Here is a 26,733-nt window from a genome sequence, read left to right as displayed (position 1 = left end):
CTCCTCTTCCTGCAGCAGCTCAAGTTCAAGACATGCCCTGGCACCTCCTCTCAGCCTCTGATAAGAGAGATTCTTCCCAACACCCTACGGAAGCTGGGCAGGCAAGCTCTCCCTTCCCTCACCCCTGGGAGGAGAGTCCAGTGACTTGTTACTCTCCTCTAAAAAAGCTTGAGACCTTAGATATGACAAAAAAAGTTCAGAGATCTCCTTTTCATCAGGAAATTTGCTATGCAAGACAGGCAGAATTTTGCAGGCTTCTTAGCACATCTGTTTCAAGGGTATATGCAAATAAAAAGATGATCAGGAAAAGCAAGTTTGCTTTCTTTGAACCTTCAGGTCAGCTGAAGCTGCTTGGTACCTTCCAAGCCATCCTTCCCACCCCCGCCCGCTGCAATGGCTGCACAACGCAGAGCTCACGGTGTTATCTGGAATTTCTTGGGGTAAGGGATCCTGCTGCTCTGGTCCACAGAAGAGCTCCTCTGCCAGGCGAGCCGCACTCGGCGAGTTCGAGAGAGCTGGCCAGTCTCTCTAGTGCACACTGCAGCACGAGAAACGCAGAGATCACAAAAGGTTTCCGTCTCCCTCCCCTAACGCAGCCTGTGCAGAAGAGCAGCATCTAAACCTGGAATTTATGCAACAAACTCCCGCTCGCCCAGGGTCTCCATCCTTCCCTCCTGTCGATCCTCGCTGGTCCGCCAGCAGCCAGGCAGCCGTGTCCCCTCACCAAGCAATTGTGCGTCCTTGCAGAGCGCTGCAGCGGCGTGCTTTGTCTGAAGGCAGCGAGCTCCACGCTTGCCGTTCCACTCTCAGTCCTGTCTCCTGCTCTCGCATTGCCTGTCCCTCCCTTCTCTTCATCCTCTTACCCCTCCCAGCTTTTCCATCCACTGTAGAAGCAGTGAGCAGCCTTCGCAGCAGAAGCTGCAGGAGAGGGGAGGGAGACAGCAGCTTTATAACTCTCCAGTGGAAATTACTGACTTCTCAATATTTACTCAATGATGGACGACACAGCTTGGGTTTCAAAAAATGATGTTACAGGTCTGCTTTGACAGTTCTAAGTGATTTGTGGCTGGTTCATATTTAATTTGTCGAGAGAGAGGTGAGGGAACTGTTTGCTGCCTACTACAGCATTTCTGGAGGCAGTCAGGGTATTGGCGGGGGAATGAAACCACAGCAGTTCCTTCCTCTGAGCTCCTGAATTTCGTTTAAAAAAAATTATTTACTCGACTCAGCCTTTTGTACACTCGTAAATGTATTCCTGCTTTTAAAGGGGAAACCCACAGTGACACCAAGTGCAGGTTTTCTGTTTTTAAATCCACTTCAAGTCAAGACAAAATGAAGGGGGGCGGGGGGTAGGTATTTGAAGAGAGGGGAATGGAGTGATTTACTTTAAAAAGAAAAAGAAGATAACAGATGCCCCAAACATCCTTGTCCGAAAACAGAGAAGCCCAAAAAACACTCGATATTTGCATGTTACAAGGATGACACAAGAACAATCAAATCTCAGTCACTGTGCCCCCAGCAAGAGCCCGATCACAACTTCTAATTGAAACAAACTCCTAATTCTCAACTCCATCCTTCTCCTTACGTTCCACATTTTAGGAATCCTACCTTTAAAAGGTCTCCAGATGGCAGAGGGGGAAACAGTCAATAGAGTGTAGTTAGAGTATCTAAAAGTTGCAAAGAAAGCAAGCCAAGCCATTCAGTTCCTCTTGCAAGACATTTTTCAAGTAACACAGCATGCTTCCAAGAAAACAGGAAAGGGAGAAGACTATGAGGGTCCAGAAAGGTCCTTTTGTAAGTTAATTGTTTTAATAAAGACCTTTAGTGCAATGTTTGAGTCTGTTTGGAGGACGAAATAAGTACGTGGGCCATGCCGGACAAAAAGCATCACCCTGTTTGCTCATGGAAACAGATAACAGTTTAACGTGACCTGGTGTGGCCTGAAGACAGAAGACCAAGCTTCACCTGGAAGACAAAACGCAACTCCAAACAAGTGTTGATGAAACCACTGTCCACGCACAAAGCGAGCATGCAAGAGAACCAAGTCAGGCGGTTATGGCTACAACTGGGGATGATCATCAGCTGGAAGTCCTTAAACCCACTGAGTGGGGGCTATAAACTCAGGCAGTGCATTAGGCAAGATGGATAGGCAAGGAGAATGTAGTCATTAGTGCTATCAGATGCAAGAAATACAGCCAGCATCCAACTTTACCGGAACTAAGATCAATTAGCCAAATGCAGATTGCTAACAAATTTCTCCCTCTCATGTCAAGTAAAACACCAAGCACATTCCTCACATCCCAAGTCAACTGCAGAGTTAACTCACCAAGCCCCAAATGCATTCCCTGTCCAGTGCAGCATGCCTCCTGCCTGCATCAAGCTGATTTATTGAGCAGAGACCACTCATCTCCTGTATTTTGGGGGAGAGAAACACTGCCAGACAAATCACCGTAACCCAGCGAGCAACACACAGGTTTCTTGTTCAAAGCCAGCAGCGAGATGAGACGCTGCAGTACAGTGGGGTTGAGTTTCTGCTGCGAGACCTGTACTCCCCTACCCCTCTGACTCACATCTGCAAAGAAGAGATGATCAGAAGTGGGTTGCTGGAGCTAAATAAATGTGTGACTGCAAAACACACATGCAGAAAGACACAGACTGAACACAAATGTCTGTTCCCAGGCCAAAAACCCCTTTACGGCAAAGGTTAGGTGGAATCCGGAATCCTTTAAGAGATGGTGTTCCTCGATTCCCCAACCTCTGAAAAGCACTTAGCAACAGGGATCAGTGATAGACTTCTTTCCTCTCACCTATACCACCCCACCCTCAGGAAATACATTTGGAAGATTTTCTTACAAGCTCTACCAGGAAATCAGAGGGTCGAACTTGTTGGCCAAGAAATAGATTCTAGCTCCAAATTCTATAAAGATGCCAGGATGCATCTAATTATCTTATCCAGGGGCCTCAGAAGTTTAACGTGCTCGTCCATAACACCATGACAAGACACTGAAGTCACCCTGTTTTATGGAGGAAAGCTTTACGGTACAGAAACCAGCTATTTGCCCAAATTTGTATGGGAAGTCTGGGGCATGGCAGGGACCTGAAACCAAGCGTCTCGGGGCCTGAGCTTGTTCCAGCGTGACTCCAAGGGTCCCTGTTTCCCCTAGACCCAAGTCAATTGTATGTAATAACTGCTTGTATAAACAGACTCCAAACATACTTATCTCTGCAGTAACTGCCAAGCAAGGCATTTTATCTTTCTAGGCAAATTAGCGATTCCAGACACCAAACTAGCCAGGAGCCCCAATGTTCTCAAAGCCCACCCATTTTTGGGGATGAGAGAGCATTTGGAAAGTTCCCTGCAGCTCCCTGCACATTTATGATATGATCTGAAGCGTTAAAACAGCCCTAACAAAGCCCTGAGGAGCAAAAGCTAAATGCTGCTAGAAAACAAAAATGTAAGGGTGCATACACCCCAGGACACCCTTCATCTTCACAGCAAGGGGCTGGCAAAGCACTGCCTGCTCTCTGGCTAGCTGTGCTCATAGGAAAGGAAGGAGAAACAGGGAATATGTACAGCAGCTGATCTGTGTATGAGGGATCCCAAACCGAGCGTAACACAGCACAGCCTGCAGGAAAACACCCAGCTTAAGGACAAGGCAGCTCCTGGGTCCGTCTGCTTCCAGAGACGGGTGTCCATTTTGCTGAAAACTCCCTGCACAATGGCAGCTTTTGCTGAAGTGCTGGCTCCTCCTCTCCCCTCCATGTTAGACCTCTTCACTAACGATATCGATCCATCACACACGCTGCTACAGCTACGGACCAGCTCAGGGAGGGGAGGGCTTGTCATAAAGCAGGATGCTAAACAGTTGCCATTGCATTAGACCAAAAACCACACACCGTTTTGCATCCTTCTGCAAAGCCATTTGACCCTAGAAAACATAAGCCTTAATCAGTACCATAGTATCTACAGCGGGCACAGGTTAAACTCCCACTGGGAATGCACGGTGGATTCCTCCTCACCAAAGCAAAAACCCAAGTGACAAATGGATATGAGACAAGCTTTATTATGGCAAGCGTGAGCTGCGTGTGCAGATACATATTAGCATCTCATCAGGAGGAGACACTGCCCACCCGGAGCAGTTCAGATGCAGCAGTTTGGAGGTGAAGGATTTAAAAGGACAGAATTCCTCGCAGTGGCAGCTCTCCAGCATCCTCCATCACGCTGCAGTAAAGGCCAAAAAGCTCGAGTTCTGCTTTTGTTTTCGTTCCTGATTTAAAGGCAGAGAAGGGAACTCACGCTTAAAGCATAGGGGAGAAGCACGTGTCCTGCAAGCAGCCTTGTTCAGTGGATATCGATACCTACAGGTGTACTCACAAAAAGCCTAGCATCACCTAAGTTGAGGCATGTGGCAGATTAACCACATCCAAAGGGCACATCCACCATGACACTGGTGCTGACTCGCAACTGGCATCACCCCAGTCCTGCTCTCAGCACAGCCACTGCCCTAACAGAAGTAGCTAGGGAGGACGATTCTCCCCCCAGAGAAATCTAAGAGGCATTGGGAGAAGGCCATGTCCCCGAACAGGCAGGACTGTTCCCGGCTATTGGGATGGCGGCACTTGGTCAGCCAGGAAGCATCCCAAAGGACAGCACTGCCACAGCTGAACTGGTCTCACCATCAGAAAGCATCTCCTACGACAACATTTTCAAGATGTAGATTTTCTAAAACCCTTGGGCAGTACACGACATTTAGGCACCTTCAGTCCCCAGACAGCAGAGTTCATCGGCATCCATTTAATCAAGCTCTGTATGCTGTGTCTCACTACAAACAGCTCTGTTTCAAAAGGCACCATTAAAGCCAAACCATTATCTCCTCCTTTGAAGGCCATGGACTTGGCTCCATATGGGAGACGACGCTCCTGAGGACCTATGGCTCTGCCTGCAGCAGCGGAGAGGACAGGTTCCTTAAACTGCTGGTTTCCAGAGTGAAGCTGCATCCCGGGAAGAGAAGAATTAAAATAAACCTCCTGAGCAGCTTGGAAATGTGGAAGCGTTGAGATCGTCAGCTAAGAAAGGGGAAAGGGGTAGGATATTTCCCCGCTCTGCGAACAGTATGGAGACACGTCTAGGGACATTTGCACTGATATCAAAGCATCCTTCCTCTGTTAGTTCCACCTCCCCTTCACATCTACTTTCCACAAAAGAAGGCACAAAAAGTATAGGAAAAAAGCTGGTAAAATGGCAAAACAATCCTGTTTGATGTGCAGTGCCAAGGCATGCAATGAGGTCGCTGCAGGAGCAATGGAGGAAGATTTTCAACTGAGACTTAGTTCTCCCTGCTGCTCCAGTCTGGATCCCAAACACAAACTCGGCACAGGGTTCGCTATTCCCCACACCCCAGCCGCCTCCACTTATAACATTTATGGAAATGAGTGTTTTAACCTAGGATCGTCTCCCATCGCTCTGATGCTGCATTGCGGAGATAAGAGTTATAATAGTTGCGAACATGGCTGGAGGAGGGTGTTGCTCTGTTTGAGGAAAATCAATGTACTAAATGACACTATGATTCCTTCTTCACCTTGTTTTATGGAAATCAGAAAAAGCAAAGACAAAATGCACAACTACATAATCTCACACACTATTTATAAAGTTTTATTATAAAATTAATAAAACTACATACTTCAAGGTCACAGAAGTATGTAGGTGAAATATATAGAAAAAACCCCTGTGATTAGTTTTATCTGATTTGGAGCAACAATAGGGCATTTAGGGTTTTACAGGCAGAAAGTTGGAGAAGAAATGTTAAAATATTCCAGCAAAAATGGTAGCTTTCCTGGAAAATCACCGCAACACTCCAGCTACTCTGGACAGTTTGTTTTAGAGACTGGGTGGCAAAAGCTGCTCTTTACATCTTATTCTATTGCAACCAGACTAAACTCCAGCTAAGACAAACTACCTGAGCAGGACCACACAGTCTTTGCTTGAGCATTCCTGGACCCCAGCAAATATTCCTTAATCTGTGAAATACCAACAGCCTCCAAGGGACACCTTCTGACACAACCCAACGTACACTGAACCTCCTCGTGCCTCAGCAGCAGCCTGCTCCGAGCCCGCTCTTCCCCATCAGCTGCCGTCTTACCCAGAGGAGAACGGTCCCAAGCATGCCCGCAGAGTGGCTTTATTTCCAAACATGCTCAGCAGTGAACATGCAGCTGGGATGAGTGAATTCCCGTGGACACAACATGGATATCTGGTGTCTTGGCTATAGTCACTCTGATGTACAACTCTAAATACAAAATTCCCATCCTATCCTCCCAGGGTTGAAAGGATTTTGTGAGCCTTAAAGAACAAAATACTAGAATGTGGAGAGCTATAGAGAGGTTCTGCTCATTTCCAAAGGGACAGACCCACACTTACATAACGAAAAAAGCCAGAAAAAAGAGCATCTTACTACTGCATTACGTATTTAGAACAAAAGCAAGATTGTTGTGGGGGTTGTGAGACCAGCCAGAAGACAAATATGCAGCAGCTCTGTTTCAGACTGACCGCTTAAAGAAAATTTTGTTGCTATCCATCAGAGAACAGAAACTCGAGACAAACATATTCTGAAAGACAGGAGAGAACTGTAAGCAATCAGTTCGACTTTCTTAGAGGCTATGTCAAGAACAACAGTAATTGTAGGAGCCAGGATCAGTAGAACTTTCTATCCCTAGGACACCAGCTGGAGTCCTTACACCATCTTTCAGCTGCAAATTAGATTTTTTTTTTTTTTTTTTGCATGTGCAGAAAACCTGATCTTCCTCCTACACATTGAGCAAAAACTAGTTGTGAAGTTTTAAGTATCAGAACACAGTGGTTATTAGGCTGTGTGAGCAGGGACAATGAGCCAGCCACTCCAGAGCTGATTTTACTGCCGCGAGCTTGCAGAAGAGCACAAGAAGCATCCCAGACCACTCACACAAGCCAGCAACTCTCATGTCCACCTAAAGGGAAGGACTATAAGGAGTCACTTCAGTTATCAGAAACCACTAATAAAAACTTCACAATTCTCAGCAATAAGCCTTTGTTTAAAGCTATTCAAAGATGCAAAATATCACCTCAAAATTTACCACATCCTAAGCAGTAATACTAAGCCCCAAAAATTTATAAACAGGCAGTTTCAACAAGAAACAAAACCCCCTACACTCACACACACACACTGCTGTCACTGGGTGAGTATTAATCAGAGTCCCTCCCCTTTCCAACAGGCTGGGGGTACCAGCTGCAATGCCCTTCACCCAGCCCATTTCCCCCAAAAGCCTGCTGGGAGGCAAGGACAGCTGCATTATATAAAATTAAATGAATCTACCTAGGGGAGTATTGAATTAAGACTGCTGGTAGCCGTATTGAGCATTATACTGGGAAGCTGAGGTCTGCTCCTTCTGTGCCAGAGCCTTCTTCTCCCTTCTGGGAGCCAAAGCAGGTTAAAAAGAGCTGCACGCAGGAGCCAGCACCTTCTTTCTGTACAGAGCACAACCAAGACAGACACACACAAGCTGGGTACGCTACCTGAGATCCTTTGCTGCTCCTGAGAAAAGTCAATGCCTTCACCGATGGAACTCATGATTTTCTCAATCTGAAAATAAAAAAAAAAAAAAAAAGCACATGGTACATTATTCATAAAGCCTCAGGAAAAGTTAAAGGCAGCCCTGGGATTTCACCTGCCATGTGACTGCTGAAGAAATCCAGGAAAGGATGTTAAGATACCTCTTGACCCAGAAAAGGTACCCTTAACACCTTGCCTGGAAAAGTCTTCGTAAGGATGGATGACTCAGAAGGGATGCAGAGAGGTTGGGACTCCACAGAGCCTTTCCCTTCCACAACTTGTCAGTGCCTGAAAATAAGCAGCTCCAACAAAACCATCCCTCTGGAGCACAAAATCAGGGAGAAGGAAAGGAACCCCAAACTCCTCAGCTCACCCCGTATAAACATGCAGCCCCACCTTCACCAGCAGCAAAGCCTGAGAAATGCAGTTCACCAACTCTTTCACAGCATGCAGCAAGTAAAGTTGGCTTCACCTCAGTCTGGGTTTGGTTGGGTATTTTTGATTTGGTTTGGGTTTTTTTACACCATCACATTTCCCAATCCTCTGCATGTATGTACGTTGTGCTCCTCACCACTGCCACTGAGAGCAGAGATGCTTAGAAAGAGTTTGAAAATAGATCAAGTTTGCAAAAGCAGCAACATCATGGGGCAAATGCCTTAACTACCCAGGAGAGGGAGCTAAAGACAATTCCATCCCCTGATTTAAGCAATTCACAGTCAATAGCTCAAGGCAAACCTCATGCAATTAAGAAAAAAAGGTAAAAACTACTGCCCGAGATGGTGTCTTCAAGTCCACTTAAGAGTTGCACTTAAATGACTGCATTTGCCACAAAAAAAAAATTTAATGCAAGTTGCAATTTTCATACAACCTACAGGATACTTTCTTAAATGAGAACAGAAACTTTTCAAAAACAATTCTTGAGCAGAATTTGTAAATCAAGGCTTTCTAATGCAATGCTGCAGAGGGAAAACCGACAGTGACAATTACTAGGTTAATTCTGTTAAGATGAAAGACCTAACAAATTACACCTCAGTTAGTCAGTTCAGAATTTTCCATAATCTAAAGCAGTAAAGCCCATTATTTTCCAAAAAGCAATGAGACACTTAAGAGGCTCAGGTCTGGTTGCTTACCCCAGTCTTCAATCTATAACCAAGCAGAAAATTATTAAAAAAAAAAAAAGCCCCCAGTGATTGATTCCTGAACAGAAATATCCCAAGAAAATATTCCTGCGAGGCACTTCAGAGCGGTTGCTGCTGAATGCAAAGCCGATATATCTACCGGCAACAGGGGGGGGGAAATAAACTTCAACTCTTACACAACTTCTTTTTTTTCCTGGTCTTTTAAGGATAGATTTGGGGAAGGAGTCCAAGTTTTCCTGGACCTCATCCCCCAGCTGCCTTAGCACTGCCTGCATCCCAGCATGATGCTTTGCTTGGTGCAGCTGCATGAGTTCCCAAAACTGCCCGGCCGGCGATCAGGGCTCCTGGAAACACTGTGAGGGGCTGGGAGTTTGACTTCCATTCAAAATCGATGGCAGCTTGAAGCTCAGCTCCACTATCGAGGACTTTTTTTTGGTGAAACAACAACAAAAAAGTCTTAAAAGGCTCCTGCCAAGTCAGATCTCCAATAAAGTCCTTCCTGTTTGTGGGGAGGAGACAGGCAGTGCACTTGTAGCATTAAATCTCACCAGGGAGAAGGCATTCATGCGATCTATAGAGAAGTCATTAAAGGACGTGGATCCTCTGCCCCTAGAAAACCACGAAAACAACCACTTCTACAGGGCTTGAAATATCGTTAATGCGAGCTTACTGGGAGCTTTGAAGACCAGCCTGGAAAAAAAAAATTTCTTTTCTTCCATACGTGGTTGAATTCTGAATATATGTTCTAAAAAGAGATTTCAGTTAAAGGAAGGGTTTTGAAGTCGCTGGATGCACAGGTCCTACCATCAGCACGCTGCCCTGCCGTACATGTGGCAAAAACGTTCACCGGTCTTCTGCCCCGGGACACAACCAGAACTCAAATGTGACCTTTGCTAAAACAGCTGGGAGATACCTGACCCCAACACCGGGCTCTCCATCGGGCTGCTGGAGCCATGCAGGTCTTGGACAAAGGCCAGATGCCATCAAACACTGACACAAGGGTTAACAGTCGCTAACAAGGTGACAGGATGAGCTATCAGATCCCTTGGTTTCATAGGAGGGTAAAAATGACAAAGGAGAATTGATATGATAGCCTGGAACATGAAAGGTTTTACTTACAGAAGACAAGTCATTCAGAACCTTAATCAAAAACTGCAAACTAGCTGTACAAGAAATAGGATTTTGTGTTTTAACTCAAGTTTAAAAAGGATGCACTGAAAAAGGATGAGGCCATGTAAAAGGCAAAAATATCCCGATTCCAAATGGACAGAGGCAGCCCTTAAATGACAAAAATCAAACACAGACAGGGTGGTTCATTTTGCAACTGCTCGCATCACTAGCCGTTGCTTCAGATAAAAATTACACGGCTAGTCATTGTGTCATCTGATCTTACTATTTAGACTCACTGTGGCTGAATAAGGAAGCCCCAGAAATATAGCTTTGAGAACTGCAAGAAAAAGTTGGGTTTTTTTGTCAGCTAACCTAAGGCTCTTGTGTAAATCAGCAACTCTGCAGTATCAGCAACAGAAGTGTGGGATCAGCTAAACTGGAACCAGTTGAGAGGAAAAAACTGAATTTAAACTCTGCCTTGTGATCCTGAGTTTTTCTTCTACCCCAGTTATGACTCTTAAAAGGCACTGTCTCCCTCTGCCAGAGGTGTTTGTGGCAATCACTTTCAGTCCATCAGCCCCGCTCCTCTCCACGGGCTGTTTTAAAGAACTTTTCCATTTCTCATTAGTTGTGATGGAGCGTGAGGGACACGTGAGCAATGCAGCAGCTTCTGCTCAAGCCTGTAAACAATGTGAAATTACTGAAAAGTCATGAAATCGCCTCATATTTCTCAGCAGAGGTTACTGACTGGAACCTAGAGGTAACCTAGGTCTCTCAATGCACATTTTTGCCAGTCACCATTTCCACAAGAACCACCTGCTTTATCTGCTTTTGCTCCTCTGAAGCAGCAAATGCTCCCCAGCAAAGCCTTGAAATTTCATGGTGCCCTTATGTTTCATCAGTACATAAAGGCCATGCAAGACTGGAGGGAAATACAGGGATGGTGCAAAACAAGCCTCATTTCCAAATAAGACCAACGGCTTTGGTACTGACTGTTTTATTCACTTCCATAGGCAGGCACAGAACCCGAGCTGTGGCAGGATTTCTGGGATGCTGCCACAACCTGAGGGCTCGCTGCAGAATTTGGGTCTTGAGGTCAATTCAGTTCAAGCTCCAGAAGTTTAAGGGCATTAAACTTTGAAGATTTATGTCAATTAGCTTCATTACAAGGTATATTTCTAAGCTGGAGCCACTCTTGTACCTACTGTCTGGGATCTTTTTCTGAAAGATGTTTACTTCAGCGGATCTGGAAGCCTGTGAAGTTCTTTAGTCTCATGGGATCATTTGGAGCAAGAATCACTTGGTTCCAGCCAAGCTTTTCCTATAACCAGTCACCAACAGGAAGAAAAAATAAAGATAAAAAAAAAGGTGGGGAGGGAGGGAAGAGAGGAGGCGAGGAGAAAAGCATGTTTGTTCAAGCAGCCCCAGCTCCCTCCGACTGTCTCCCAGCAACAGAGGCAAAGCGCTTTGCAGATCTCTTACGCTGTGCCGGGACCCAGCTCTGAAGACGTGTGGGGACTGCTGCCGGCGCTGCTGGGAAAGGCAAAGAGCACAAGAGCATGTTTCCGTGACCGATTCAAACCCCACATTTGTAGCCCCTCTGTGGTCAGAGCTATGACTCTGAACGCTATTTGGCCAGAGCCAGGTAAGCTCCCTCCCATCAGATGCTCATTACAAAAAGATCCCATTTATTTCCCAGCACTTTTGCAGCGGTAGAGCCAGCGTTTTGCCCTCCCCCACTGCACTCCGTGCATGGATGCCCCCTTCCACCCTTACCCACTTGCAGTTTTGCTCTTTCACAATGCAGGATGAAGGCCAAGAGAAAGTTTTAACTTGATTTTAGGAAAGGTCAGGTCCTCTGCTGTGTTTCTCACTGGGAAGAAGCAATGCCTACTGCAGTACTATAGCCCTGGAGAGGATGGTGCAGGATAAAAGGATTCTCCCCATCTTTCCACTTCCTCTAAATGTAGATAAGAGTTTTCAGAAAACAACTTCTGCCCTACAAATGGAGGTAACAGGTGCTCAAAAGCTGCAGACAAGAGGACAACGTGAATCCAGATCACAACCCACTCTGCTCTCAACAGCCTGGATGAGTTCCCCTGCCCAGGGCAGGTCGCCATGGTCTGACACCGTGAAAAATTTGCTTCCTTCCCTGCACCCCTTTTCCATAGCTAGATTCAAACTGCAAATTAACTCTGAATGCCAGGCCAAGTTCACTTGTTTCCATTGCGCTGCCCTCCCCTAATACAAGGGGGACATGATGCTTTTCAGGTTCAGACCCCAGCACTGACAGCTCTGCACTCAAAACACAGCAGTGAGGACTTGCAGGTGCTTCTTCAGCACTAAAACACCCAAGAACTTTTCCTCAAAAACAGGGAATTGCCTTGTGCTATATAAAACTGAATGGTAATGAAATAATCACATGGCAAAGGATTACCTTTCACAACCCATCCTTTGCTAAACATCGGTTTGATCTGGAGGCAGTCACTGTTATGCACAGTCAAAACTGTATTACAATTAATGCAAAGAGAAATCCTGCTTCATGCCCTCAGCTCTCCATGAAAATAAAACACCCTCCCAAGCCACGCACCAACTCAAACACCGGTTTATTGCTGATCATTTTGATTTAACTGTTAAGAGGTTGCAAAGATAAGAATACAGGGGAAGGACACAAACCTAAAGAGGGAACGAATGCTTTAAAGCATCCCTGTCCTCCACAACCAGTCCTCAGCTGCACTCTATGGCACCAAGATGGGGCTGGAAGAGAAGATACCTTGAAAATAGCCTACACTACAGTTTTTTAGGCTGTTCTTTCCCAGTGGTTAATTATTAAAATACAAATATACCATGTTTAAATATAGTGCTGCAGTTCAGACTTAGTTGTAGCCTGAACACTCAGTTCCGATTTGTTTTGGCTTAACCTGTTTTTTTCCACTGAAGCACCAAGCATCTGTCTCTGAACAGGTTGTGGGGTGGGTTTAGGGTGGAGGTTTTTTTATTGGTTTTTTGTTTGTTTGTTTTTACACCCACCAAAATAAACCCGCAAAGTGCTTTTGCCTTCTAAATTAATACAATCATATCTATTCCTAATCTAGAAGGGTAGCTGGCTCCACACTATAAAGGTATTTTGGCCAATAAGCCCTGAAACCCTACCAGGAAAAGCGACAAACTACTGCAGAGCTGAAATACTTTGGGACAAGGAAAGGCTGCAAGGATGGGATAGTGTCCTTCATTAAACCCCAAAACAAGGGATGCAATAGGAAGGAGTTGCAGAGCAGTTACCAGGATTGAAGCACACTGATTTATTTTCACATTTGCCTATGTTTTGCCGAAAAATAAAAATACCCTGAAAAAAGGAGCTGGGTGCGGCTGAGAGTCATCCCAGGACTGGGGAAGTGGCAAGCTCTTCCACGCAGGCAGGCAGGCAGCCACGAAAACATAGCAACTGGCAATTTACTCCAAAACAGAACTTTATCTTAAAACAAACTACCCCGAGCGACTGAGTTCTGATTAGTGGAGAAAAAGGTATTTGTTTGTAGAAGGCCCGTAAAAGCCAAGCCAGCTTGGAGGACACACTGGATGCTGAGGCTTGTTCTGCTTGGCAAGACAGAGGACATTGCAACACCAGAGTCCTGCAAAGTAACTCCCCACCTCACAGCGCTCATGGCAGAAGCATCTAACAGCTTTCTACATGAGCAGGACACAAAATACCTCCTTTCCTCTGATACCACCCTGCATGACCAGCAGGAGACCCAGAGATGGACAGGTCCCATATCTTCTCTGAAGACAGTGGTGCCAGGTACAGGGCACTGAAGCCAGCAGGAGCCTTCTCTCCGGAGGGCACGCACAGTCCCGCAGAGGCACCGCTCTGCAGCCCGCGCCGACGCGCTTCGTTTCCACTCCCCTGCCCTGATGGACGTGAAGCCGTGGTGTCCATATTAATCTCTCCAGTTTTTCCCTCCCCGGAGCCAACACTGAAGTTTGGAGCCAGCAAGTCCATTGAGAGAGACAGAGGACGATTAAACAAGTCCTGGGGTCTTTTATCACCAAAATAAAAGACAGCTTCACAGAATACGAGCTGTCTGCAGCAACTCATTTGCATGCAGGGAAAGGAAGCTTCATTCAGAAAGCACAAAATTGAGCAGCACTCCATTAGTGTGACACTCACCCAGGTTCGGGGGCATCTTTATGCTATTCGAGCTTTCTGGAAGAGGCTTAGTAAAACCTCACCTACAGCTGAAAAGCCCTTACATTCACCATCAATATAAATGCAGAAGTTTTGTTGTTCTCAGTCTCTGCATGCAGCATCAGTGATTCCCAAGGACACAGCAAGGTTGTCCTGGGAGAAGAAAAAAAAAAAAAATATACACACGTGCATGCCAGCATTTGGATAGCCAGATATTGCCAAGAGCTACATCTATCCTACCCCAGACAGTTTATAAGCAGGGTTTCCCCCTCTCTCCATCCCCTCCGAGAACAATAGGTGGTCAGAGGATCCAGCTGCTTCGGGCAATGATCTGCATTGCTGTTCTGCAGCTCTGCAGGTGTAACACCCCACATCCCCAACCAAGGCTCTGAGCCCCACAAAACAACTCTGTTTAGAGTAAAGGCATCCTTCCTTGCTTCGAAATTAAGGCAGCCGACCAGGAGGGTTGATTTGTGTATGTTAACTGGGAGGCTGGGAGCATGCCCAAGACACCAGGCTATGTTGTCCAACCTTTCCACACAGCACTCTCTCTTTCCAACACCTCCCTCATGCACACACAAACACATGCTCCTTTGCAGGGAGCTTATTTCTGAGAAGCCAAATGTTACCATTAAAGTCCAGTTATGCCTTGATATACAAAGGAGAGCCCCTTTGATGCTTTTATCCTGGGAAAACAGCTTTTGGAGTTAACTCAGGGGCACTGAAGAAAAACTCCAATGAAGCGTTTTCCCCTTAAATCACTATAACAACTTCAGACTTGTTAAATCAGGTATGAACAGAACGAGACATAACAGGTCGCTTTATTCTACTGCTCTTCACAGGCTCCTCACTGCTGCATCAGCCCGATATCTGGGCAGCTTGAATAGGGAACTACATGTTATCATCTAGAGATGATTTAGAGTTGAAGGTGTGTCTGTGCATGTGCACATACATATATGCACACACACGTAACTACAGCATGTTGCGTCTGGGACCAAAATAGCAGAAAATTACTTTTTTCTTCCTTGAGCTACTTTCTGTGGTTCAGCAGTTCACCCAAAGGTGACAGCAGCATCCCCACCTCTGCAACAGGGGGACTGTCAGCTTGTGCCACCACCAAGAGCGTTAGGGGACAGTGTAACAGGGCTTCTCCTTAAAACCTCTCCTGCCTGGTGCTTCCTGGGCTTACCTTCCCTTACGATACAATTTCTGGTACCATGCACGACTGCTCATCTCTTTCTGAGCTCTGCACATCGCAAGGAAAAAATCTGTGTGGGGTCAATGCCTTCTGCTTCCTCTGTGGCCCCTTCCCAAATTGGCAGCTTAAAAATCACCAGTCCAGAAGCCTGGTCACAAGGAAGATAAGCTATGGCATGCCTGCACATGCATCAAAGAAACAGAAACACTGAGCAATAAAGTTATTCAGATGAAAGTCTATAATTAAATAAAAACACAGAGAAACAAACGGCACACTATCTACCATATGTATGGTATTAGCACATTATAATGACACCCTGCAGCATAAGCATAATTAAGAATATATCAGGATTCCCATTATAAATCCTTATTATTAAGGGGTTCATAACCTATTGTACAAACTTGCCTGGGGCTAGAGCTCGGCAGACAAGATAGCAGTTCCAGCAGCATATTTTATTCTTGAAAGCTACTTACAAAGTTGGCTTTAAAGGTTATCAGTATTTTAAATTTCTGCAATTCCAAGTAAGTGTCAAGGGTTAAGACTTCATTATTTCTAAGCTTCTACAACTGAGGGATGGGGCAGATCTGGTTTAAAAATTATAAAAAAAACCCCAGACAAGCTGCTTCTACAGTTTAAAAACCCCTTTGAGTACAACAAACACCCCCAATGACAAAGTGACCAGCCTCATTACAGCATAACGGGTTAGCTCTAAAAAACAGGGGAGAAAAATAAGGGTGCATTAGGTCAATGGAAGATGCTGGAAAAGCACAGAACACCCTCATCTGATGCTTCCGTTTTGTACCAATACCACAGCAACAAACCCCAAATACAGCAATGGTAAGATCACCCATGAGCTGTACAGTTGCCTGAAAAAGATGATCCCTCCTGCACACAAAGCCTGACACCCAACCTTCAATATCATGGTTGAAAGCTTGTGTCGGACAGTTACGAGGTGACTCTAGCTGAACATGAGATGCTGCTAGCTGTTTCCAGCTGTTTTATAGATTTTCTAGTAAACAAGAGCAAGTTATTTCAGGGTTGCTGGGAGGAAAAAGAAAGCAGAGCTATTTAATCAAAATTTAGGATTTTCTTTTTTAGTTGCTAAGTTATGAAATCATCTCTCAAGAGATGTGGTATATGGTCCGGAGGGGATGGAAGAGGTCAGCACGACCAAGTGACTCAAGTGACAGTTGCCCAATGGTACCGAATACCAACACCCTGCACAAGAGCAACGGACTGAATGAAAAAAAACAACTTTAGCTAGCCTTTTGAGCACCTCAAAATTAATACCCAATTTACGCCACGAGTCCTGTAAATGGCAATAATGCCACTTAGCTGATACTTCTACATTTTCCAGGCTTCTCAGTGCCGTGGTAATCGCACTGGCCCAACTCCTCCTGCTTCTGCTTCTCATATCAATTTAGAAAACACATGATGAAAAGACACCTCAGACAGCTTTCTCCAGCAGCCACACCAAAATGAAGTCCACTACATTTGACATGCTGCTTCACATCTATTAGCTGCATCTCTAAGCACTTGCTGCTCTTCCAGCCCGCAGCCCAGTAAAGCGAAGCACAGCAAGCGCCCAGGGTCGCACGCTGAACTCGCTGCAGCTTCCAAGCAGTTTGCAGATTCACAATAATTGAGGTTTGATGTGACAATAGCACAGATAACAATAGAGGGGCCAAAGCCAACAGGAAGGCAGGCATCTTTTCTAAAAGCCAACACGACACAGGCTCAAAATACCACTGTGATTAGGGTGCTCGCAGGCAGCGGGCAAGCCAAGATGATGCTGCGTGCAGACGTTCATATGGGAAACAATATAGCAGGTGCCGCTTTAACAAGCGGTTAGGTCCTGCCTGCTCCCTTGTTTGTCCTGCTGATGCAAGACACAAGTCATCTAAGGCATTTTCCCCAGAAAAGTCTTTGGTTAATGGATACCTGATCTTACTAACTGATATTGCATCCCTGAAGGTGGAAGCAAGGCTGCTCAGACCCAGCTGGCATACATCCTCAGAGCAGAGGGATGGCTGGATTGCAGCACCCACCAGGATCTCTGAAAGGGATGGAGTTGCAAATATTAAGAGCAGGAGAAAGATCCGGGACCATACCTGCTGGCTCCTTAGTGCAAGTGCAGTCCTGGGAAATATGGGTCTGGGCCATGAATCTCATTTCTAGACTGGTGACACATAAACCACTTCTGGTTTAGTTTGATGCTTCAGCTTATGTTCTCAACAACACCATCCCATAGAGCAGAAGCCTCATATTTCATCGCTCAATATATTCTGTGTATACAAAAGATACCAGCTTGTGTTATGAACTCAGCATAACAAATACCAAAGGCCTGGAAAATATAACGCTTAATTTATTAATTTAAACCTAAACTACAAAAGCCAGTTGTTTGAGGCACATATCAACACTTGAACTTCAGAGTTCCCATGCTATATCCTCCTCCAGCAGCATGTGCTTTCCACACACAACGCGAGGACTCACTAAATTCGTTATTTATTTCAAGACATTCTGCAACTGTCCATTAGTGATAAAGGCGCACATATTTTCTGTCTTAATATGGTCTCTGAGAAACTCATTTGGATCGGTATCAGGGACTGTTGCTTCATACCACTCTCCAGTCTGTGTTTTTGTACAAATCCCCAAATTACAAATCTGAACACATACCAGAAGGAAAGGACCTTACGGTATAAATTTGTATTTCACAACCAGTGTGTGGTGGATCTGCAGTTTCAGAGCCCTCCAAATACCAATGTTTTTTGACAAACACGCAGTAAAATTCAATGTTAACATGACAAGAAAGATGGCCAAAATGCGACAATGCGTCTGCTCATAACAGTGAAATAGCTGGACGCTAGTTATTTTGAACTCACAATAAAAAAAGGCAAAACCCCCTTAAGAATATTTAATCAACTCACTGTCTTCAGAGCTATGTTTTCATACTCTCGCATCCTAACGCTCAAAGCCAAAAATGATGTTAGGCTCTCGGTGCAAAGGTTGTCTCCAGCTTGCAGGACGCAATACAGCATGGTAAAGCCCACATGGAGACTTGAGATAGAGCTACAGAAACACTTTTTTAAAAATAAAAGCTTCTGAAGTGCTGGAAGATGCAACATAAAGTGGAAGCAAACATAATGAAACACTGAATTTAGCAAGGACACTGAGGCCGGACATTTCTGTTCCTGAAAAAGTCCTGAAAATGCTAACAATCACAAGATAGTTACATAACCAAAATATCCGTCAGAGCACGAATGATTTACATAGAAGAATCAAAATCTTCCGATTCAGAAATACTGAGTTAATACACTTGAAAAGTTAGCAGAAACACATAGCAGCAGTGGACTGAAATTGTTATATTATTCTAGTGCACTGGATACACACAGGCTAATTTAGATCCATGTTCAGCCTGTAACTGGTGACCTACAAATAAGAGGAGAAAGAAGTCATTGTGCATTTAGATCTGCGTTGAGGGCATTTTCACAAATCCTTTTGAATGTGTGGATGGAAGGCTTCTTCCATGCACAGGGTAGCTGATAAGCTGCAATGTCTCACAGTATTTTGCAAACCTGCCTTAGGGTGAACCATCCTGGATACCTATCTATTTCCAGATGAATTGATACAATCCAAAGAGCTGGCAGATATAGTTCTTGTTATGCCTAAACCTTGCTGCTAAATATAGGAATAAAGTATGCTTGGTCTTTATGTTTGCCTTTCAGACCAGAACACCAACCAATTTTACCTATAAAACTGGTAAATTGTCTTCATTTGGCTTGGATTGGCTTAGTTCAGTACGGCTTATAATTTTAACAGGCTGGCCATTTGCAATAGATGCAAAGCAAACCTGTACCATGGAAACACAATAGCTTTCACTTCAAAAAGTTAATCAGAAGGGAGGAAATCTCGCCATTGGGGGCAAAGGGAAAAGAGATTTGACATGAGGGATGATGTAAGAATTCCTGACCTTAGCACAGGAAAAACAAGAGGAAACATTGGGATCTGGAGATAATAGAATAATCAGCCCAATAATTAAGTTGATTAAGATCCTGATGGACATGCTTGTTGAGAATAGCAGGAATCAGAACAAAAATACTGACATTACTGCTTTTCCCCTAAACAAAAAACAAGTCATAAAACATTTCAAACAGGCAAAGGGAAAACTGGAATGAGAGCTTAGAAATGAGGACCAGCTCTAGGCAAGGGACATCGGCTGAAAAGCATGCCAAGCACACCTCGCTTTGAAAACAGGCTCTGCCTGGTCCCACAAGCCAAACCCAGGGCAAGTGAAGTGCTAAGATTTAAACACCTGAACCAAAAGAATAAATTAAACATTTTAGGAGGCATAGGCTGCTGGCAAGCAAGGAAGGAGCCTTGTGACCCACACAGCAGGGATGTCCTTGGACCATGCGAGCCAGAGATGTGATGGCCAGCCTGGATGCTGCAGGTGGTATGAATATGGAGAGGCTGAACATACTGTTTTCTCAACTGTGTTTCTCACTCGAAACACCAGTATTTTGATCTACAGCTTGGGCCGTACAGGAGCCGTTACCCAGCAGGTAAGCTGCGTCAGCTTGTCAGAACAAAAACCACTGAGCTTTTTTACAAGATGCAGTTTCACCAGGCACAAAAATAGCAGCTCTCCCCCTGAATAACAAGGGAAATATTTGCATTTTCTTTCAACACCAGCTCGCAGCTCTGAATTTCAACTTCTGGGTATCCTTTTAAGGCAGTGGCAGGTTTTGCATCAAGAGCCTTCCTGAAAATTTCACATTTCAATGCAAATGTTCTTAATCCTCAACCATAAGCCTGTAATTAAGGCACTAATTTCACTAGGTACTTAAGCACCCAAGCAGTCCTGACAAGGTTAACGGAGCTCAAGTATTTGAAGGCACCCCATAGCAGCCACAACCTCTAACAACTTGCTCCCCAGCTCTTCAAAACCTGTGATGGAAAGCACAAGAGCTGTGCCATTTTCTCCTGGCATCCATCCTTATGGGACATTAAGACCTCCCAAATGGGTCAGCAACAGGTGAACCACCACATTCACAGTTACTGCAAATGGGAAAGAATTCCTTCTGCTGTGATAGCGAAACATGGAGCACCACTGCAATTATTCATAGGAGATGATGGTTGTCCAGTGCCATAATTAGCTACAGGATATTCATTCATTCTTCAATGAATTCACTTGGGGAGAAAAATGCATCAAAGTAGTGGACTGTGCATCTCCCTTTTTCTAAAAAAAGCTCAAGTAAAATGCATTTTTTATTCAGTTCCCTAAGTTTCTTTTGAAGGAGGTTTAATCTCTTCCTAAAAGAGCTAAAGACAGAACACAAAGCAACTACCTCATTTTGTGAAATTGATGCTGGAACTTCTGAGCCCAGCATTCATTACAAATTCAGCATCAGACCCACTTACTTGATAGCAGACAGCTGGAAGTGGAGGATTAAGGGATGTCAGGAGCCAGGTCTGAGGCTAATTCTCAGTAACCTGCCTCATTCTTTGCTCCTGAACACTTAATAGATCATTTTTCTTACCGCCACCTACAACCCAGAAGAGCAGCTAACTCAAACAGCACTCAACTCCACATGTCTCTGCTCAGAGTGTGGATGCAGACACGGGCTGGTGACACCAGATTGCACAGATGCTTCTCCTGGATCATACATGTATCAAGAACAAGCACCCTGCAATCCTCAAAAAAAACCAACCCCAAAACCCAACCCCAGGAGCAGGGTGACTTGGCTGTAAAGGCAGGAGCACAGGGTACAAAGCAGAAATGAACAACGGAGATAATTGCAGAAGCAGCAGCGCATCAGAAACCTTTTATAAAGGCACTGAACCTAAATTCCTGAAGCCAAGGTACTACCCAACACCTCTGCATTTTGCCGAAGCCAAATGTCTCCCCTCCTCTTTCTCCTCTACAAACAGAGCCCATTTTATCTGCTATTTGCATTTAGGCATTCTCACTTCACCTTGCTTGGTCCTGTGAGAAGCGAGGCTGCACAGGACGTGACTTCCAAATACCTGTGCATTGCTTTTATCAACCTGACAGCATCTAAGGGACAGAAAGCATTTGTCACAGCCCGACTTCTTCTCAAGTTGGCGCAGTTTTTAGAGGCCTATTTCACAACATCCTCAAGCCCAGCCATCTTTCCTCTGCCACTTCCCCCAGGAGATTACATCCCCGCTAATTACTCTCCCTGTCAGGAAGCTGCTTCACCAGCGGAGCTGCGGCAGCTCAGTGAATGATTGTGACAAAGTTTTACTTCATCTTGGTCAGGCTCTCTTCTTTAGCACAGACACGCTGATCTATCAAATGGATAAAAGGACCCGGAAAAAAAAAAAAAACCACAACAGAAGCTGGGGCAGGGGGAGAAGGAACAATTCAGCACCTCAGCCTGGCTAAGAGTGATCAGATGGCATGGGCTCAGAATAAAGCAAAGTTGTTGCATACCCCTTAGCCTTTGTTAAACAGCTTACTACTCATATTAGACACATATATGTCGCCTTTCATTCAAAGAGATCTGAAACAGCTTATCAAGAGAGAAATCAGTTCAGCCCCTCCTGGATCACACCCTGCGGGTGGGAGGGTTTGCTGAACAAACTCCAAGGGACTCCAGTACCGCTTTGCACGATGCAAGGATCGCCTGCCTACGGCAGGGCTCGTGCATGAACACGGGCAGATGTGCAGGGCTGGAGCTGCTCTGTGGAGGAGGAAGGCCGAGCAGATGCGAGTTAATCCGCCCCGGAAAGAGGGCTGGCAGCCGAGACGGGTGCCGAGAGCCCCCCTCCTCCTTCAGGAGTGCAAGCAGTTTATTCTTCCATATAAAACTGATAGTGGGCTGCGACTGCCACATGCTCATCTCCAATCTGCTAAATATTTATGAGCCGATTATGAAAAACAAATTTATCACTTTAGCCCTCAGCCAAGTTTGGAAGGATTCTAATATTTATGCTGACCAGGAACTCTACCCCCTCGCACGCTTCCTCTCCCCAGCTTGCTTCCCACTCAAGCAGAGGATCGAACATTTTCGTTCCTCACCCTTCTCCCTGGGCAATACATTGCTGTTTGCTTTAAGAATTTCTCTGGCTTGCTTGCAAGGAGTTTATATCCAACAGCAGCTGAGGGGGAACATCACGCGTGCATTCACGCTCCCATGAAAGAGCCGGTGGGTGAGGCGGCAGACGGGACACAAGCTGAACAAACTCCTTTGCAGCACAGAGCACAAAGCAACACTGTCGGCATCTGTTATTCGGGCCAGGTCCTTGGAGCAGGGGAGCTGCAACTGGGAACAAGGACGAGCTTTGCCAAGTGAATCATTTCTTCCCCATCCCACCCTTTTGGCAAAGCCGGCACCACCTTCCACTTCCAACAAAGGGCATTGGCAGCGCTTGGCTGGGGAAGGGACGTGACCCTTCGCCTCCAAGCAGCAGATTTTCCTGCTGTCCCCGGTCAGCAAGACTAGCCGAGCACAGTCACCCATGGCCCAGCGCGATGCTAGCTCAGCCTCTGCCACGGATCCCATCTGTCCACAGACATAAACAGGTCCCTCCCCAAGTCCCCGGCACCCTGAACAGACACACCTACTGCTGGCGAGGCCACTGGGCAAAATCCTCAGCTTGTTTGCTACAGCTGCGTGTTGCATAGAGCTGCACATGGATCACTTTCCTCCTCAGTTGCCTGCATAAAGACTATTAAAATTAACAGAATAATGCACATAAATCTGCCATTGTTTCCCCTCAACACAGAGGAAGAGCCAAATCATTGCTAACGGGGCAGCTCAATAAGGTTTTATATTAGCCTGGTAAATTCAGAGGCAGCAAGTTGCATCTAATTCAGAGCAGCTGCATTATCCCATTCAGGAACTAATTAAACCTCCAACAACAGCACTACATTTATGTTTAAATCTCATTGTTGCCATTATGACCAGATAGATCAGCCCCTTCCTGCACATACAAATCACTGCAAAAAAACCCCAAACCTTCCCCACAGGTGCATCTTTACCATTTCTTAACAATCATAGGAGTCTGCTTCAGGATATTTTATAGCAAGAACCAGCCTGACCATATAAACTACTGACTATCAGCAACTCCATTTTATGCTCCTTCTATAGAAAATTGCTCTACCCCGTGAACTGTGCCCCTCCTGCCGACAGCATCAAAGAGTGCAAGTGTTGCACCAGGAGTCAGAATGAGACCCCACATGCCTCTCTATACAGTCTCTGGAAATTAAACAGCAATTCAAGCTAAAGGCAGTGAATCACCAGCTGCTGGCTTGTCCCCCTTCTTATGAGAACATTTCCGTGGGAACAAAAACATTCTGCAAAAGGAGGCTATTGCCATCTCACAGATGGGGAAACTGAGGCAGAGAGGAGAAACCTTTGCCTAGAATCATTCAAGCTGGTCTGTGACAGCCATGAGACCCCAAGGCAAATCAGTGCTCTAGCCACAGGATGCTACTACCAGATTAAAGCAATTCAAAAAACCAAAATGTTTAAATTACACCAGAAACCAGGAAGACAAATAAAACCATCCGGTTTTGGTAGTACAAATTTTTGTAAGTTAGACCTCCCCATTGTAGACAGATGTGAATTTTTCACATTCTTTTTCTGATTTCCTCACCTAAACGTAACGGGAAGGAAAAGCAGATTTTCCTCTTGTGGCTTGTTAGGCTGACACTGGGTGGAAACAATGCTTTTTGTTTACAAGCAGGGAAGCCGATCTGTGGGTTCATTTCTCTGAGCAGAGGAAGCACAGGCACACTAACACTTGACCTCTGCTACTAGTACAGTTGTGCGGCACTGTAAAGCCAGAGGCTTCTTCTCCCTTTCAACATTTGCTATGGACAGTTCAGTTAGGCATGAAAAGCACAGTGAAAATTATCCACTCCTTTCAAATAAGCCTTCTGCTGCAGAATCCTTCACTAACAGCCATGGTACAACTGACCCAGGTAATTAACAGCAAAGCCTCTACAACCGAAACAGCTACAGAGGGAAAATAGATATATTTGGCAACCCTGAAACACTGCAGGGAGTGAGAGTATGAACTGAAGGATGGACTCGTACTGAGGAGGGATTCCCAATTTGCTTTTAGCATTTTTGAATACCTCCCTCTTCCATAAAAGATGATTTTATCTCTGAGTCAGGATCAGAGAGGCAGCTGAGCATCAGTCAGTGCACAGAGCACAGGTGAGCAGGGGCACAAGCGTCCCACGAGTTTACACACCCAGCACACACAGCTCCACACCCCCAGCACCATGCCAGGGTTTTATTTCCTTTCAGTGTACAAAGAATAGTTCATCTAAGCTTATCTCTTCTGCAGCGCTGCTGCTCTACCAGCAGAGAATCATCTCCAAAGAATGTTTCAGTAATGCTGCGGTGCTGAATTTCAGAGGGACACTTAATCTTGCCTGAGTGGTTCACTAGGGCCAACTTTCTGAGCATGAAATATTTAACTATCCATGGGCCTCCTGTACTACAATAAAGTAACTTCTAACAAGCCTCTGAAATAAATATGTGAAGAGGAAAGCGGGAGCTATTAAATACACACAGCACAGTCAAATTACTCTCTTCCTTCCATCCCCGTGAACCCAGGACACTGCTTACCCCCCCAGCAGCAGGGACCCAGAAACAAAACATCTCCTCCAGATGCGGGGAGGGTCCACAGGGGAAGAATTGGAAAGAGGAGGTCAACATAAAGATTTGTGAGGAGCACTGTTACCAACTCTCCCTCATTCTGGGGATGTAAAAACGTCTGTCTTGCCTAAACAAAATCGAGCCCTGTATTTGAGCAACTTAAACTTTGACAAGCCCCTCACTTCTTGCAATTCCGCTTCTCCCCCACACCAGTTAAGCCTATCTTGGCATTTTAACACCTTAAAGACTTACACGTGAGCATTTGCCTGTTAATGCAATGAGAGTTAGTAGAAGTAACGAAAACCACCCAGGACCCCCTCTGAAGGCCAGTGTGGTAGAGAGGAGCTCATGCTGTTCAGATTCATTCCTGGCACAGAAACTCTTAAGCAAGGTCAGCCTTACCTCATCCCACTCCGAAGCAAAGGACGGGGACTTCTCCAGCCTCTTCTTCCCAGTGCTGCAGTTTGAGAGCGATTCACTCCGGCTCCCCATGGCATCGTCCTCTGTCGGAGAGCAGGTCAGAAGATCAGAGTCCGATTTAGACAAGCTGCGGCTGAGTTTGAGCTCAGCTTTGGGCTTGCTCCCCGGGTGGGCTCTGCCCACAGCTCTGTCCCCCTCTTCCTCAGCACCGCCGGGGTGCTGTAGCACGTGGGGCGTGACTACAGTTTCAGGATCCGCCCGGTTGACGTGTGCGTGCTGGACGGTTGCGTAGACCACTTTCTGGTTTTGGTCCGGAGAGCTGGTCCGTACTGATCCAGGGGCAGGTAAGTCAGCATCCTCCAGCTGCATAGCAGGTGGGTGGCTTGTAGCTTCCGTGCCTCCTTTCTCCGTGGAGGAAACGAGCCTGAAAGGGTCCTCGCTTATCTCACAGATCGGGGAGGAACCATGGAGCAACCCTGAAAACTGCTCTGGAACCTGGATGTCCTGGCCGTCGGCAGAGTCCTGGCTGCGGCTGCCACTGCTCCTCCTGTGGTCTTCAAGGGGATGAAAATAGGAGGGGGGGGGCAGGAAATTAAAAACATGGAAGCAGCAGCAAAATTCCAGCTCTCCCCCTGCCCTCCCTCAGCAAGGGAGGGAGAGATAAAGAGAGAACAGTTCAGTATTGTTCTGCATGCTCAACTTGTACCCAAAGTCATGGCATTTATGAAATTCCAAACACTGGCCTGATTTATGCAATCTGGCAGCTCTCCTTGTTGTTTTATTCCTGTTAACACTAACTATCAGGCCTTGCTATATAAGGCTAAGAGAAGTGCTAACTATACCCTGCAGAGAGAGCAAGTGAGGTAGGAGAAGCAGAGACACAGGCTCCTGGAACATCTGATACATTTCCATAAAGGCCAAAGTGTTATTTAGAGCAGCGCTCCCTGCTCTTGGCACGAGCTGCAGGGTGGGAAAACTTCTGGACTGTAATCAACCTGCGAGTTCCAAAATCCGTTCCCCAAAAAAACCACTGCTTTCCTCCCTAGTGGTTTCCGAGTTTAACCTCTCCTCCTTACTCAGGGGAGAGAAATAAACAGTTTATGCAATAAAAAACTTGATCAAAAAAGTCTCTCTCTTGCAAGTGAACCACTGAACACAGAATGGTCTGATCTACTAACGGAGCAAGCTGTGTGGAGTACCGGCTGTCCCAGAAATATGACACTGTTACTCAGCTACTCCTGCACCAACATCTTTAATATCAGGTACCAGGGACCTGCATAAATCATGAATAATTGACTGATCCCAATTGCCAAGCATGTCCACAGACATATATGTACTCACCTTGGCCACATCCGAATGCGCATTTGAACTGCAAAGCGAAACTTTGTAAAGCTAAGTAGTATAACTTTTGTTTACCAAGGATTCCTATACCTGCCCATAATTGCTTGCAAATTTT

At 45.6% G+C, this 26,733-nt stretch overlaps 1 protein-coding gene and 1 long non-coding RNA gene across 11 annotated transcripts in view; one reads left to right on the top strand and one right to left on the bottom strand.

Moving 5' to 3' along the window:
* ANKS1A (ankyrin repeat and sterile alpha motif domain containing 1A) overlaps positions 1–26,733 on the bottom strand; it is a 110,707-nt gene that overhangs the window by 31,213 nt on the left and 52,761 nt on the right. For all 10 annotated transcript variants that reach the window (XR_011322238.1, XM_069770908.1, XM_069770904.1 and 7 more), the window contains 2 exons: positions 25,260–25,831; positions 7,550–7,616 (listed from right to left, as the gene is read on the bottom strand). Coding sequence is in view for 9 of the 10 variants with exons in the window: in XM_069770908.1 (XP_069627009.1) it covers positions 7,550–7,616; positions 25,260–25,831 (639 nt within the window). In the remaining variant the exon portion in view is untranslated. The remainder of the gene's footprint in view (positions 1–7,549; positions 7,617–25,259; positions 25,832–26,733) is intronic.
* On the top strand, positions 25,356–26,037 carry LOC138682025 (uncharacterized). The gene is made up of 2 exons (XR_011322239.1): positions 25,356–25,621; positions 25,729–26,037. It is a non-coding gene; the product is annotated as an uncharacterized lncRNA (long non-coding RNA).

Source organism: Haliaeetus albicilla, chromosome 26, assembly GCF_947461875.1.
Source record: "Haliaeetus albicilla chromosome 26, bHalAlb1.1, whole genome shotgun sequence".
Taxonomy (NCBI): Eukaryota; Metazoa; Chordata; class Aves; order Accipitriformes; family Accipitridae; genus Haliaeetus; species Haliaeetus albicilla.
The sequence above is the reverse complement of the archived record's forward strand: the minus strand, read 5'-3'. Positions and strand labels throughout refer to the sequence as shown.